Genomic DNA, 15,849 nt, shown 5'->3' with positions numbered 1-15,849 from the left:
AAGGTGTCACTGTGTGCATTTATAGCGTCTATACACCTCTAGATTTATTTCAGTGGTAGAAGAAGTACTCCAAATACTTCTCTCTTTAAGTAAATAAGGAGAAATACATAAATGTTAAAAAACTTCATTGCAAGTAAATCTTCAGCATGAAAACTGATTTCAGATAAATGATGTAATGTAGTGCCAGCAAGATGTAGTCAAAGCAGAAGGCTATAAAAGAAGTGTTTGCCCTCCCTGAGTTAAGCATTGTTACATGTAATATCATTAGATAACTAATTGGCAAGCATCAATGGGTAAGCAGCATGCTACTTGCTTAAAAGTTCCCGAGTGAAGCATCATGTCACAATAAAAATTGTCACCTTAAAGTGTACTTACTTACAAATCACGATTATATTCTTATGTAAGTCTTAATGAAACATTTTTTCTGGAAAAATCACTTTCTTTTAGATGTTTACATTGATAAGATTGCGTCCAGTTTCACAGTCAATAGCAATCAATATATTTTTGTTATTATTTGTCATTCTTTTTTCTCTTTTTGAAACTCCTAGTTGTCCTGCACAGACAACACTTCTTTTTATCAGCGTATATATGCTGTTTTTGTTTAATAGATTTAGTCTTTTTGCTACTTGTGTCCTGCATCCAACGCTTCTTCCGTGCTATAGTTGAAACCTCCAGGATTATTGACTTGTAACAACGACCTCCTTTGAGCAAGTTTGTGAGCAATTTTATCATTAGTAAACTGAGCAGGAAAAAAGGTTTGCTTCCTGGATAGCTGCTGGCAGAGTTAAAAATGTGGCCCTTTTTTTTGTTGAGTTGTTTGTAAAGCAGTTAATTGGAGACAAGAAGGCAACCTACACAACTATTTTAGTGCAGAAGCACCGGCAGTGACCACACAACTGCTTTAGAAGCAATCTATCATTAAAATAGTCCATAACTCAAAGCAATGATAAACTCTTGGCGCTAAATATAGTCTGTGTTTCCTTTAAATAGCGTTTAGTACCATCACTCAACTGCCCGCTGGCTTTTCTGACCTGGCTTTTCTGACCTTGCAGACACCTTTTCACTCAGTTAAAGCTGAATTGCACCATAAAAATGTTTCCTTGTGGCCAAAACCATTATTGTGAAATTGTAAAGGCATGATATAGGTTACTAAAGCCCTAGATTTTAGATAAAAACTCTCGATTTTTAAAAATTCTCAAGAAGGTATTTGATCAAAGGGGAACGTTGTTTTCAAAATGCTGGATAAGACAGGACAGAGACAGACCCCCAACCCTGAGCATGCACCACCAATCACCACCTCACACTTCCTCTCATAAAGAATTTGGGTTGAAATGGCTGCGGTACCACCCAGTACCAGTATTTATTCTAATTACATTTCTGACTGGACAGGAAAAGCATGCACCATAAATCAGGCTGTCAAAGAGCCCATCAAAATTGCACATTCCTATTTGAACGGGGTCTGATGGAGTGCTCTGCCTCTGAACTATGCTGCTTGAATCAATCTCTCCTGGTAAACGTCAGGGAAGGTAGAGCCATGGTACCTTATCTCTACCATTGCCCCTCAGTGAGAACATCAAAAGGAAGCTTGGGAAGAGCGCAGTGAAGGTTGTGTAACTGTCGGTTGGATGGCTGGCACGTTTGTCTCCAAGGCTCATCAATGCTGTTTGCAACAGACTATATCAGAGAACACCTACCCTCCCTCCCCATGGCCTGTTTTTCAATGCATATATAAAAGACAATTGATTCATAATTTATTTGTATTTATTTATGTTTTGTTTTGGACAGGATGACAGGAACAGGAATAGAACTAAAATTGAAATTTAACATAGAATGCACATTTTGGGGAAAAAAAGCTTAAGTTGAACTCAAGCTGTGATTGCATGCAGGATGTGAATTGGGGCAGTTCCGCTGCGGGACAGGTCGATGTATCCCCGGTGACTGGCACTGTGACGGGACGTCAGACTGCGTCGATGACTCTGATGAGCACGACTGCCGTGAGTTACTTATTAAATTGCATTTTTTGCCAATATGATGCCTGCAAAGGTTTTAATATTTCATGTACGATGCTTGTTAGATGTGAGTGCTTTCGGTAGTGGAAGGAACTAAATCCTGCTATCGATGAAAATATATTGCAATAAAGTGTTTCTGTGTGTACAGTAATTAGTAACGTTAGTGTGGTTGTAGCTAAGCACAAGTAAAGTATAAGTAATAAAAAAATACACTTGATCAGCAGTAAGATTTGTACTTTTGGATTTCATTCAGGAGGCGTAAGTAATGAAATGCTCTGTCTCACAGCTCAGGTAACGTGTGATAGCAACCATTTCCAGTGTCTGAGTGACGGCGAGTGTATCCCAAACCTATGGGTGTGTGACGATGAGGAAGACTGTGAGGATGGCTCAGATGAGAGGCAGCACTGCCGTGAGTATATTACATCATTATCAGATTATAAAGGGAGCTGTTCAGTGATTAAGTAAACTTATTAAAAAATACTTAGAATGAAATATTTGAAATAATTTGAATTCTTGCAAACATAAACTATGGCCATGTGGGATTGGACATTGAAATGATTAACAATGACCCCCCACATAGTCTGTGGGACTGAAGTAAGGTACGGTGATGACTTTTAAGTCCCTTTATCTACAATAAAATGAAATTTGAACTGCACATAGATGAATACAAACTTTTTTTATCTCTTCCTAGCTGGAAGGACATGCACCAGTGGCCAGTTCAGCTGCAGTAATGGTGCGTGCATCCCAGGAGAGTACCAATGTGACCGTCTGGCAGACTGCTCAGATGGTTCCGATGAGAGAAATTGCCGTAAGTCTTCTCCAAGGTGGTTCCCCCCACTTTTTTTTTTTTTTTTATCTCAGGCTCCTGTGGCATTTTAATCAATTTGTTAAGATTAAGAGGCTCGCTGACTGACAGAATGGACCACAATATGCTTCTTGTTGTCAGAGGTTGATTGCAGATTCTTTGGTGGATTAGTCAAGCTGAAGTTCAGCTGCTATGCCATTATTGTGCCGACATGGTAGACTCGCAGCACTGCACACGGTGGTAATCTCACAGTTGCATAAAGAATGCTGTGGCAACTGCTGGTGCTGTGGTGGTGCTGTTAAATGTTAGTCTCTTATCCCTCCTATTCACAGAGCTTTTCACGTGTTAAAGGCTGAAAAGAGCACAGTTGTCAGGTTGATTTAAATGCATAACATTTGCCTGATGATGGGTTAATCTTACAGATTATCCCGAGTGTACACAGCTGAGGTGTGCCAATGGGGCCTGCTACAACCGGACCCAAAGATGTGACCAGATACTCGACTGCCGTGATGGCTCTGATGAGGCAAACTGCAGTAAGGAGACAATAAATTTTGGTGCTAATGCATGAAGTGAAAGACGTTTTGGGGTCTTCCAAAAATACAACCAGAAAGATGACAAAATCAACAAATCAAGCCCTTTTTTGTTCTCTTTCTGCTGTGATTTCTTTAGCACAGCGCTGCAATGCGGGCCTGTTTTCATGTCATAATGGGATGTGTGTCCCTCAACGCTACGTCTGTGACCACGACGATGACTGTGGAGACCGAAGCGATGAGCTTAACTGCAGTATGTGGCTCCCGTCACTGTCACCGTCACTAATTACAGTTATTTTGGTGCAGATAAACAAATGTCTTATTCCCCCCCTTGCTCTGCAGCATATCCTACATGTAGAGGCAACTACTTCACCTGTCCCAGTGGCCGCTGCATCCATCAAGTCTGGCTTTGTGATGGAGAGGATGACTGTGAAGATAATGCAGATGAAAAAGGCTGTGGTATGTATACAGTAGCTAAAAAAATCAGTCAACGTTTATCTGATTTATCTGTAAAATTAGAATGAGAAGCGTTGGTACTTTAGCTGGACAAATAGCATTGAAAGGGGTAAGAACTGGAGCTGTGTAAACCTGATTCATCTTTAGTCACCATGGTTGGTTTGGCTTAGAGTGATACTATGCCTGTGCTCCCTTAAGTGTGGTATTCAAATGCCTCTTTGTGGCAAAAGATTGTGCAGCCCCCCAAAGTGCTTTAGAATTCCTCCACATGGCTGTGAAGAGTGTGTGTTTTTAAAGGATGGGCTGCAGAAGCTCTCTGAGCCCCCATGTGACCCCCCTCAAAACTCCACTCCTTTACGTCAATTTAAAGTGACAGCCATTTCCCGGACAATGACCCAGCCACAGTTTTCTTTAGATCAGAACCACTGAATATCTGTTCTATTCCCAACAACTGTACCACCTTTAAAACTTTTTCCAGCTCTGTTTTTTATTGTTGCTTTCCCTTTCTGTGCATAATCCTGCAAAGTGGATGAATTTCTTTTTTTATCTACAGATAATGTACAACGGGAGTGTTACCCAAGAGAATGGCCATGTCCATCTTCTGGCCTGTGCATCCCCTTGGACAAGCTTTGTGATGGGACGCCTAACTGTCCAGATGGAGAGGATGAAACGAACACCACTGCTGGACGCAACTGCAGTTAGTATCAACACAACCAGTGTTGTGTACTATTGAGTACACATTAGGAAATCTAATCTCACAAACGGTGTCACTGAAGAATATATCAGCAGTCAGGTTTCTTTTTTGGTCAGGTATTTGGAGATGTGCCTCCCTGAGCTGTGAGCATCACTGTCATGCTTCTCCTGGTGGTGGAACTTGTTCCTGTCCTTCTGGATACATTGTCAACAGCAACAACAGTCGCACATGTATAGGTAGATACTGTAGCTATCACTAACATCTTTGACTAAACAGTGGTATGGGTGAGTTGGGATTTTTTAAATGCTTTTCACTATGACAGAAATATGTTTCTTTTGCTATGTTTCTAAAAGCCAAACATGTGTAGTTTATGTTGACATCTTGATGCACCAAGTCATGTGACGGTAGAAGTATGAGTATATTTTGAACTGTTGTTTTTTTCAGGGTGATATGATTATATGGAATACATCTTTAACAACTTCAAAAACCAAAGATTGGGTGCACAAGTTTTCATTTATTTTGGATTTTCTCTCATCCACACAGGGTGAAAAGTATGCACACAGGCTCAAATATACACAGTGGTGTGAAAACGTTTTTGAGTTTCTGATTTCCAATGTTTTTTTCTGTTTGACACACTTAAATGTTTCAGATCATCAAACAAATTTAAATATCAGACAAACACAACACAAGCAAAAACAAAATGCAGTTTCTAAATTAAGGTGTTTATTATTAAGGGGAAAAAATCCAAACCTACATGGCCCTGTGTGAAAAAGTAATTGCCCCCTAATCCTAATAACTGGTTGGGCCACCCTTAGCAGCGACAACTGTAATCAAGCATTTGCGATAATTGGCAATGAGTCTTTTATAGCACCAGGGAGGAATTTTGGCTCAGTCTTCTTAGCAGAATTGTTTTAATTCAGCCAGGTTGGAGGATTTTTGAGCATGAACCACCTTTTTAAGGTCATGCCACAGCATCTCAGTTGGATTCAGGTTTGGACTTCAACTAGGCCCCTTTAAAGTCTTCATGTTGTTTTTCTTAAGCCATTCAGAGGTGCTGGTGTGTTTTGGAACATTGTCCTGTGCATCAGCTTGGGTTCACGAACAGATGGACAGACATTCTCCTTCAGGATGTTTTGGTAGACAGCATAATTCATGGTTGCAATTACCACAGCAAGTATTCCAGGTCCAGAGGCAGCAAAACAGCCCCAGACCATCATATTACCACCACCATATTTCGCTGTTGGTATGATGTTCCCTTTCTGAAATGCTGTGTTAGTTTTATGCCAGACGTAATGTGACACACACCTTCCAAAAAGTTCGGCGTTTGTTTCGTCGATCCACAGAGTATTTTCCTAAAAGCGTTTGTCTTGTCAAGATGTTTTTATGACAAATGTGAGAGGAGTGGGTTTATTCTTTCTCCCATGGATGCCAGTTTTGCCCAGTCTCTTTCTTATTGTTGAATCTTGAGCTCTGACCTTAACTTGTGACATGTGAAGCCTGTGGTTCTTTAATGTTGTTCTGGGTTCTTTTGTGACCTCTTGGATGAGTTCTTGCTGCGCTCTTGGAGTACTTTTGGTAGGCTGGTAACTTCTGGGAAGGCTCACCACTGTTCCAGGTTTTTTCCAGTTGTTTATAGTGGCTCTCACTGTGGTTCAATGGAGTCCCAAAGCCTTAGAAATGGCTTTGTAACCCTTATATTATAAATAAGTGTCTGTTACCATCAATAAGCTTTTTGTGTAATTTGACCACTCTTCTTCGCAGAAATGGTAGAATACATTTAAACTGGTTGGTTTCCTAGCAAAGACTCAGATTTTAAGTGTAGCCCATAAACTTTCAATAGGGAAGACCATTCCAGAGTGTTAATGTTAGTCTGCTTTATTCTTTCCAAAAACCAGTTTTGATGCGTGTTTAGGGTCATTGTCCTGTTGGAACACCCAACTGTGTCCAAATTTTAACCATCTAGATGTTTATCTGAGGTGAGGTTCAAGAATTTGGAGGTTGTCCTCCTTCTTTATTCCATCCACTTTGTGCAGTGTATCAGTACCACTGACAGCTAAACAGTCCTTGAGGATGATGCTACCACCACCATGCTTGACAACTGATACAGTTGTCTTGGGTTGGAAAGCCTCGCATTTACTTCTCCTCTTCTCATTGTGGCCAAATACCTCAATCTTTTTCTTTGTCTCAGTCTTTTGTGCTTATATACAGTCGTTCAAACGGATGATCTTGCAACTTGTTTAGAAGTCCTGATCACAACCAAGAACTTAATAGACTTGTCAAATTAAAATACATTGTAGAACCTTAAGCACCACTTATTAAACAATCTAAGTGAATGTATGTGTATATTTGAGCCTGTATGCATACTTTTGACCTTGTGTGGATTAGAGAAATTTCAGAATAAATTCAACTATATGCATCTAATTCTTGTCTAATTCTTTAGAATCCATAAAGATGTATTTGCTATAATCATACCAGCATGTTTGAAGAACAATTCAAAGAAATTATTAAAAACCTAAAATAACTACAAAATACATGTCCATGATTAGTGTATGTAAGCTTCTGATCGCAGCTGCAAGCGCAACAGACCAGGCTGAGATTCGGCTCTCGGGTGTGTTTGTGTATTCAAATAAAACAACAAGAGTTTAGTCCTCACTTGCTGATACTGATTTCTGTTTAAAGATTTTGACGACTGTTCTATGTGGGGCGTGTGCGACCAGCTGTGTGAGGACCGGATCGGCTCCCATCGTTGCAGCTGTCGAGAGGGCTACATCCTGGAGCAGCACAGATACTGCAGAGCTGATTCCTCTAGTAAGTGTCACTTTCTCTCTGTTTAAACAGTTTAACATACATAACAAATGTTCACATTTTGAAGGTTCGAATGATCTAGCCAAATGAGGTCTATTAGCATAGACACCTCTCCTTTTTGGCAGCTACTGAACACATTGTGCGAGTTTCTTTGTGGTGCATTGTTGCATAGTAAATGTTGTTTTAGTTTGTCTCTAGCCTTTGTGTAACATAGAAAGAGTGTTGTCCGAGAGGCTGACCTCTGTGCCTTTGGCTTTAGTGAGAAACCTGTGTAAAAAATTTGGCTGCGTTCTTTTCTAAGGTTTTGTATTTTGTTTCCCTTGCAGCTGGAGTCCCTTCCTTGATATTTTCTAATGGCAGAGACCTGCTGATAGGTGACATCCATGGCAACAATCTGCGCACTTTAGTTAATTCACAGAACAGAGGGATTGCAGTGGGAGTCGATTTTCACTACAATCTTAATATGATCTTCTGGACGGATACCATCCAGAATAAGGTGTTTTATAAAGAACTGTCACATTCATTGTTTTGTTTGAGCTTTTACTTCTGTGTTAGTCATTCATCTTTTAGAATGTAAGACCAATTTCTTGTTTGTGCAAATGCTCGAGTTAGACTCGCGCTGGCCAGGACCAAATTCTTTCAGTCATCCTATAAGATATCAGCAGTGTTGATACTATAATAATGGGATAGCTGTTGGCCCCATTGTGGCTGGGTCATAATGAAGGGGAAGTAGATATGGAGTGGAATCCAAATGGCCTAATCTTGAAACCTGTCTGATAGGCTGGTATGATGTTCACATACCACAGTGCAATTTTTGTAATTCAATCCTGTAGGATCTAATCACGCAGTATTTGTTTTCAGTGACACTGTCCATTAATGTGGATTCTTTGGCCGGGTAAAATGTCTTTGTTCAGATTATGTCTTGGCTTGTCTCTGCTTTAAACTGTAGCCAATTAGCTGAAAGGGTGACACTGTGCTTGAGGAAGTACTTTTACTAAAGTAAAGTAGCAATACAAAATAAAGTGAAATCGTTAGATTTCAAACCATACTTAAGTAAACTAAAAAGAAATAAAGTGTATAAAGTATTTATTACATACCAAAATAGGCTTTGCCAGTATGCAACCTTTTACATTATACCACTGGGTTTTAGTACTGGTATGACCCGCATTTTAACATTGCAGCTAGTTTTTCCTGCACAGTGTTTCCCAGAAAGGATTTAGTCACAGCATGATTGGAGTTACGCACATTGTGGCAGACAGGGTTTCATTTCCTCAAACCTAATAGAGATTTTTGCTGATCAAATGCTCAGAAATAACTGTATATATTTCTTTTGAAGGCATTTTTCCTTTACTGTGTTTCCATTGCAGGAAAAACCCAGGTACCTTAGTAAAAACCATGGTTTACTCATTAAATATGGTGTCAGATTGCTTAAGTAGCTTAATTATACAGTCATTATGTCACAATAGGTTTTAAAGTTGTTCTTTGTTTTAAAGTAACCACTACCTACAGCTGTTAGATGAATTTAGGGGATTAATAACTTCAAATTAATTCATTTGAAATTCTAATTTTATTTAAGTACAGTTTTTTAAATATTTCTTTTCTCTGTTACTTATCACCTCTAAAGCTAGAACAATTATTTGTTTGAAAAAGTTGAGTTTCACAGGGCTCTATGCCATGATTAAATAGCTTGTAGAGCCTCCTGTTGTAGCAATAACATGACGTGCTGTGTTTTCAGTGCTGTATATTATGGCCAAAATCTCCGCTTTGGTTTCCAGATGGAGCTTTGCGAACAGTGATGCTACTGTGTTTCAAGGGAAGAGGTTTTTTCCAGGCAACCCTTCCAAATGAGCCTTGATACTTGTTCAGTGTTTTTCTGTTTATGCTGTCATAAACTTTAAATTTAACATGCTAACTGAGGCCTGTAGAGTCTGAGATTTAGCTCTTGAGTATTGTTCTGTTTGACCTTGGGGTAAATTTGCTGGCATTCGCTCTCATGAAGATTGTGGTATTGTGTTAACACACACCTGAATGCTGCAGACCAGCAAACTGAAAAAGCTTCTGCTGTTATAGAAGCGCTCACACGTGCTGATGATCAGATAATCATTAGATTAGCAGCACCTGGCTGTTGCTTACCCTCTTGATTCCTATGTAAGCAGCAAAAGTGTACTTAGTTTTTCACAGTATTACACAGAGTCCTGTGAAAACTTTCTCACATGACTTTACCGCTGACTGGGCATCTGTGAATATTAGCCACCTCCATGGCAGCATGTCCGATTAAAAGTAGGGAGAGCACAAACAGGGCATGTGAATGCAACCGGAAAGGTTAAACTACCAGGCTATTTCCACATCTTCAGTTTCTCTTTAAACAGGTCAGTTGAAATCCTGCTTTTAAGACGTGTGGATCTTGTTTCAAATGAAGCAGAGCTGCTAAAAGCAGTGCCCGTCTAACCACCTGCACACTGTCAAGTTTTCCAAAAATCTGTTGAATTCATAGTAATGGGAGACAGAAACTTGACAGAAATGTCAAAAGCCAGAAAACTTAAATAAGCAAACACACTGTCTGATGCTTCCTTGACTCTTGACTGTTCTATATTGCACTTAAATACTTACTTGTCAAAGCTTTAAGCTATAACTGTATGCCAGTATGCAATCCACATTCATACTGGCTTTAATTTCAGTGGTGACAGACAAAATCTTGGGCCTATGGTCTTAAAAATACATACATAAATAAAAAATAAAGCTAATATTAGGGTTTACTTTAATGAGACTGGATAAGCATTATATTTAGATTCACTAGAAAGCAGATGAATGAAGCCTGTAAAATGTTCCTATATTTTTTTCTTAAAGCGTGACCACCTAAAGACTAATATTCTGAAAACAATGGCATCTTTTGTGTACAGGTGTTTTCCGTGGATATGGCCGGTTCCAACATGCAGGTGGTTTTAAATGTATCAGTTGACTACCCTGAGAATTTGGCAGTGGATTGGGTGAACAATAAACTGTATGTAGTGGAGGCCAGCGTCAACAGGATTGACATGGTGGACTTTGATGGAAGTAACCGGGTCACACTCATCACTGAAAACCTCGGAAACCCTAGAGGACTGGCGGTGGACCCCACTGTCGGGTAAGCACATCTCCCAGTTTCCATTCATCTGTGTTTCCATTCCCAATCCCCACATTCAGTATCTGTCGTGCTCCATTGGCATGGAATAATGGGGTGGAGGGGGGGGGAGGCAGGTGAGATTAGCAGATTGCCCTGGGTGGATTAGTGAGGAGCAATATAAGTGATGACCCTTATTGTAATCCAATAGTTTAGTTCATGGGGGAAGGAGAGCCAGGTGGTTACAGAGAAATTGCTTATCCTAAATTAATGTACAGCCACCCACGTTGGAGACATATAGCTATTCTGTACATGCTGGATTTAATTAAAAGAGGAAAATCCTTTAAAGATTTTGTAGGAGTTTCTGTTAGACAATACATGTGCTGTACTTTTTATATGTAGAAGCTGTGATCTAATAATCCCACTTCAATATATTCCCCTCCTTTCATAGGTATATGTTCTTCTCAGATTGGGAGTCACTGAATGGACAACCGGGCCTGGAGCGGGCCTTCATGGATGGAACCAACCGCTATGGTATCATTAGCAGTAAATTGGGCTGGCCAGCTGGTATCACACTAGACATAGAAGCTAAGCGCGTCTACTGGGTTGATAGCCGCTATGACTACATTGAAACTGCAACCTATGACGGCTTGCATAGGTAAATACTTAATCAAATGCAACAAGTAGTAAGATTTTTCATTTATATATTCTAATAAATAAACATCCCTAATGTTTTTTCTGATAGAAAAACAGTGGTTCACGGAGGTACTGTGATCCCTCATCCATTTGGCATCAGTCTGTTTGAGCACAATGTCTATTTCACGGACTGGACCAAGATGGCTGTGATGAAAGCCAACAAGTTTACAGATAGAAGCTCTGAAGTGGTTTACAGAACATCTCAGACCCCACATGGAGTAGCAGTGATACATCAGCTGAAGCAGCCACAAGGTAAGACCATCAGAGAAACAAATCTTCATTATGATGGTCCTGATGCTGCTCATACTTCTCATGGTTCCTACTAATGTAAAGTATAAGTCTACCGAGATTATATAAGTTTTCCAGTAACCTGGATTGCTTTCTTTTGTGTCCAGTGCCAAACCCTTGCAGTGTAGACAGAGGTGGATGTGAGCAGATTTGTGTCCTGAGCCACAGGAGTGACAATGGAGGACTGGGTTACCGCTGCAAATGTCGCATGGGCTACGACCTGCATGCTGATGGCAAGCGATGTTTAGGTAAGAGATTATTTCTGTGTTTAATTGTTGCAAGTTTGGGTTTTTTTTGCAGACTTTAGTATGTTTCTTGGTTTAAAATGCCAAAAATAGTGTGTATACAGAAATCAACATGAGTTTTATACTGTTTTCTACTCAGCTCTGTGTCACTAATGTCCGTTTTCTTTAATCTTGTCTGCTGATGTCAAACCCACAGCCGTGAGACAGTTTCTGCTGTTCTCCAGCCAGCTGGCTATAAGAGGGATCCCTTTCAACCTCTCTACTCAAGAGGACATCATTCTCCCTGTTACTGGATCCCCCTCCTACTTTGTTGGAGTGGATTTTAGTGCTGAGGATGATGCCATCTTCTTCTCAGACACAGCCAAAGATATTATCTATAAACAGAAGGTGGATGGGACAGGTGAGCATCTTGTCTAGCTGAATTTAAACTAAAGATATGGCTGCTGCTATGGGGGAGGGAACTGACAGGAGCACAGATCGTGTAAAATAGATCATATTTCATATAACTGATATCAGCCTAAAGACCTGAAAATAGAAATAATAAGGACCAAGAATTTCTTGTTATGAAGTGAAAGTAGCTACTATGTCACACACACACACACACACACACACACACACACACACACACACACACACACACACACACACACACACACACACACACACACACAGAGGAAGAAAGAAACAGCACTGCTCTGATCAGGGGTGTTGTTTTTGGAGTTGCTCTAGTTTTTTCTGTCTGGTCCGGAAGAGGAAAATGGAAGCTGACAGCCTATTTATTTAAATGTGTTCCTCTTTCATCTCTATGTTAAACGGTGCTCTGACTGCTTTGATCTGCACAGGCAGGGAGGTACTGGCAGCCAACAGAGTAGACGGAGTGGAGGACCTGGCTTACGACTGGATTTCAAAGAACCTCTACTGGACTGACCCCCGATATAGAAGCATATCCGTCATGAAGCTAGCTGATAAGTCCAGGAGGGCCATCATTCGTAACCTCAATAACCCCAGAGCCATTGTAGTGCATCCTCTTATTGGGTAAATCACTTTAACATCAACGAATTGTTAGTATTTTTCTGTCTGTTTTTCCTTAAAGCAAATTCATGCTCACCATTACATGCACCAGGTACATTGTGAAGACTTTGAATATCTCATCATTTATAGTGCATAATAGCATCAAAACATTCTGAGAATGTGAAGAAATTTATGTGCACAAGGCCAAAAATAGCTAATAACCCTGATAACTTTGGACTCTCAAGTGGCACTGTGCTAAAAACAGGCATGATTCTATCATGGAAATCATTGCATGGCTCTGAAAAACTTCCATAAATCACTGTCTGTGAACACAGTTCACTGTACCAGCCACAGATGCAGGTTAAAACTCTATGATGCAAAGAAGAAGCCATATGTGAACATGATTGGGAAATGCCTCCATCTTCTCTTTGCCAGGGCTTTACAGTGGACTGAAGGAAAATGTAAAACTACAAGTTTGTCCATCTAACCTTATGCTCTAATGTTCTTGCACTAATATATTGCCTTTTTCTATACTAGTAACTGTAAAAACTGCATTCAGCTGCTGTTCACATAAATTCGCACCATATCTGTAGAGTTCACATTTGCTGTGTCTCTTCATGTCATATTGTCCCCCATGTGAAATTAAAGATTAAATTATATACAGCTCATACAGCTAGGAGGCATAAAAATGCCATGCAGTCCCATGCAAAGTGCGGTCCCTGGTCACCCATTCATAAAGTATCCACAAATTAAACTCTGCCTTGATTAAAAAGAATGATTATTTAGGACAAGCTGTTATTTCCTTTGGCCTCAAAGTCATAAGGCCCCTGTGCCAAATAGCTGAGATTAGCTGATTATGTGAAAGGCAGTATCGTAATGAAGACTAAGAAGTTGGCTTAAAAAAACAAACAAATAAACAAAAATGCTCTGCGCTGACAAAAGTTCAGATAAACATGTCATGCAGTTTAATGGTTTTGCTTAAGTGGGAGAGTTTCTGAATTAAATATGTTGTGCTATTCATTTTCTTCATCAGGTATATTTTTTGGACTGACTGGTACCGGCCAGCGAAGATTATGAGAGCTTGGGGTGATGGGTCACATGCGCTGTCTATTGTAAACACTACTCTTGGTTGGCCAAATGGCCTAGCTATCGACTGGAGGTGAACAATATACCATTACTCTTTTTTACCCATAAACTATGGGCCACTCTTAGCTTCAATGTGGCTGTTGATTGTAAATTGATATTTCTTTGCTTTGCTGTCCTCACAGTTCTATGCGTCTGTATTGGGTGGATGCCTTCTTTGACAAAATAGAGCACAGCAACTTTGATGGACGGAACAGACTTTCTTTGGACCGCATATCCCAGATCTCCCATCCATTTGGTCTCACCATTTTTGAAGGTTAGGCATCAGCTTTAAGTTACCCTGTTATCTAGTACAATATCATACATTCGATCTAAATGATGAGTGAGTTTTGATTACCAAAAACTGTCATGTCTTGCTTTGGTGATGATCATGTTAAATGGACAATTGTTGTTAGCAGATGTCGGTGAAAGATGAAGTAACTGTGGCTGTGCTCCATTTCTCCTGTCCCTTAAAGGCTATGCATATTTCACTGACTGGCGCATGGGAAGCATTGTACGTGTGCGCAAGACCGACGGTGGGGAGATGGTCATTATCAGAAGAGGCATTAGCGGCATCATGCATGTCAAATCTTTCAACTCCAACTCTCAGATTGGTGAGTACCTTTATTCACTGTTCTTCTCACTCCGCTTGCCATGCGTAGCCTCAGCCTGCAATTGTCAGTCATATTCCTGTTAATTAGCCTCCACTCCTCTTCTCAGGTTCCAACCTCTGCAACAGGCCGGCAAATCCTAATGGAGACTGCAGCCACTTCTGCTTCCCAGCCCCAGACTCGCAGAGGGTGTGTGGCTGCCCATATGGCATGAAGCTGTCGCCAGACCAACGGGCTTGTGTGGAGGACCTTTCCAATGAGCCCCCCACACTGCAGTGCGGGGCCAACTCTTTCTCCTGTGGCAACGGCAAATGCATCCCAAACAGCTACAGATGCGATGGTGTTGATGATTGCCATGACAACAGTGATGAAGTCAACTGTGGCATTAATAGTAATGCATTTTTTTTTCTTTAATTTAGTTGCTTATATAATCCCACATAAACCCTACAAAAAATCTTGCCTTTGGGTTTTTACTCAGCTTATGTTAATATGGTTTAAATTAAAGATGATACCTTTTCTTTTGTTTTAGACACCACTTGTTCCCCCTCTGCGTTCACCTGTGCCAATCAGCGCTGTGTGCCTGCAGGATGGCGCTGTGATGGGCAAAATGACTGTTTTGATAACAGCGATGAAATCAACTGCCCAACACACGTGCCTGGAACGTGCCCTGCCAATCAGTTTACCTGCGCCAACCACCGCTGCATCCCACACACCTGGCGTTGCGACACTGATAATGACTGTGTCGACGGTTCGGATGAAGTTGATTGCCGTAAGTGCTGTTAAAGAAGCTAACACTTTAACATAAATAGGATTTGCTTAGAGATTTATCATGGTATCTCAACACAATACACACGGGAAAGTAACTGATTTTTGTATGAATTTATCAGTTTCTCATCTAATTGTGGTGGAATTTTGCCCACTCTTCTTTACATCGTTGCTTTATTTCACTGGGGGTTGCAGGCATTTGTTTATGCACAGCTTTCTTAAGGTTCAATCACAACATTTCAGTCAGGTAGAAGCCTGGACTGTGACTGGGCCATTGCAACAGCTTGATTCTTTTTTAGCCATGCTGTTGTAAATCTGCTGCTTGATTGATTTGTAGCATGACTCGATTTCAGCTAAGCTTTTGCTGTCAGACAGCTGTCACATTTGACTCTAGAATACTTTGATTTTCAGAGGTGTTGTAGTCAAGTCGATGACCAAAAGATGGTGAGAGCTGTGGCTGTAAAACAAGCCCAATTCATAACCCTTCCTCCACCATGCTTGATAGCTGGAGATGTCTGTACTGGTATCCTGTGTTTGGTTTGCCCAAATATGGTTCTGTGCATTGTGGCCAAACATCTACACTGTGGTTTCATCTATCTGACAAATGTTCCAAAAATCTTTGATGTGGTTCCAAAAATCTTTGGTGTGTTTAAATGCAATTTTGCAAACCTAAACCATGCCGCCACGTTCATTTTTTAAAAGGAGAGGCTTT

At 40.5% G+C, this 15,849-nt stretch overlaps 1 protein-coding gene across 3 annotated transcripts in view; it reads left to right on the top strand.

Annotated features, from left to right (window-relative positions):
• lrp2a (low density lipoprotein receptor-related protein 2a) overlaps window positions 1–15,849 on the top strand; it is a 55,352-nt gene that overhangs the window by 3,311 nt on the left and 36,192 nt on the right. For all 3 annotated transcript variants that reach the window (XM_082509049.1, XM_082509048.1, XM_082509050.1), the window contains exons 2-22: window positions 1,887–1,994; window positions 2,296–2,418; window positions 2,701–2,817; window positions 3,237–3,347; window positions 3,484–3,597; window positions 3,687–3,803; window positions 4,354–4,497; window positions 4,611–4,730; window positions 7,174–7,302; window positions 7,626–7,795; window positions 10,200–10,423; window positions 10,851–11,057; window positions 11,145–11,347; window positions 11,491–11,631; window positions 11,825–12,028; window positions 12,471–12,663; window positions 13,673–13,798; window positions 13,908–14,038; window positions 14,238–14,375; window positions 14,482–14,763; window positions 14,902–15,141. In XM_082509049.1, coding sequence (XP_082365175.1) covers window positions 1,887–1,994; window positions 2,296–2,418; window positions 2,701–2,817; window positions 3,237–3,347; window positions 3,484–3,597; window positions 3,687–3,803; window positions 4,354–4,497; window positions 4,611–4,730; window positions 7,174–7,302; window positions 7,626–7,795; window positions 10,200–10,423; window positions 10,851–11,057; window positions 11,145–11,347; window positions 11,491–11,631; window positions 11,825–12,028; window positions 12,471–12,663; window positions 13,673–13,798; window positions 13,908–14,038; window positions 14,238–14,375; window positions 14,482–14,763; window positions 14,902–15,141 — 3,342 coding nt within the window. The remainder of the gene's footprint in view (window positions 1–1,886; window positions 1,995–2,295; window positions 2,419–2,700; window positions 2,818–3,236; window positions 3,348–3,483; window positions 3,598–3,686; window positions 3,804–4,353; window positions 4,498–4,610; window positions 4,731–7,173; window positions 7,303–7,625; window positions 7,796–10,199; window positions 10,424–10,850; window positions 11,058–11,144; window positions 11,348–11,490; window positions 11,632–11,824; window positions 12,029–12,470; window positions 12,664–13,672; window positions 13,799–13,907; window positions 14,039–14,237; window positions 14,376–14,481; window positions 14,764–14,901; window positions 15,142–15,849) is intronic.

Source organism: Aulonocara stuartgranti, assembly GCF_965226115.1.
Source record: "Aulonocara stuartgranti genome assembly, chromosome: 16".
NCBI lineage: Eukaryota > Metazoa > Chordata > Actinopteri > Cichliformes > Cichlidae > Aulonocara > Aulonocara stuartgranti.
This window is presented reverse-complemented; position numbering and strand designations above follow the sequence as displayed.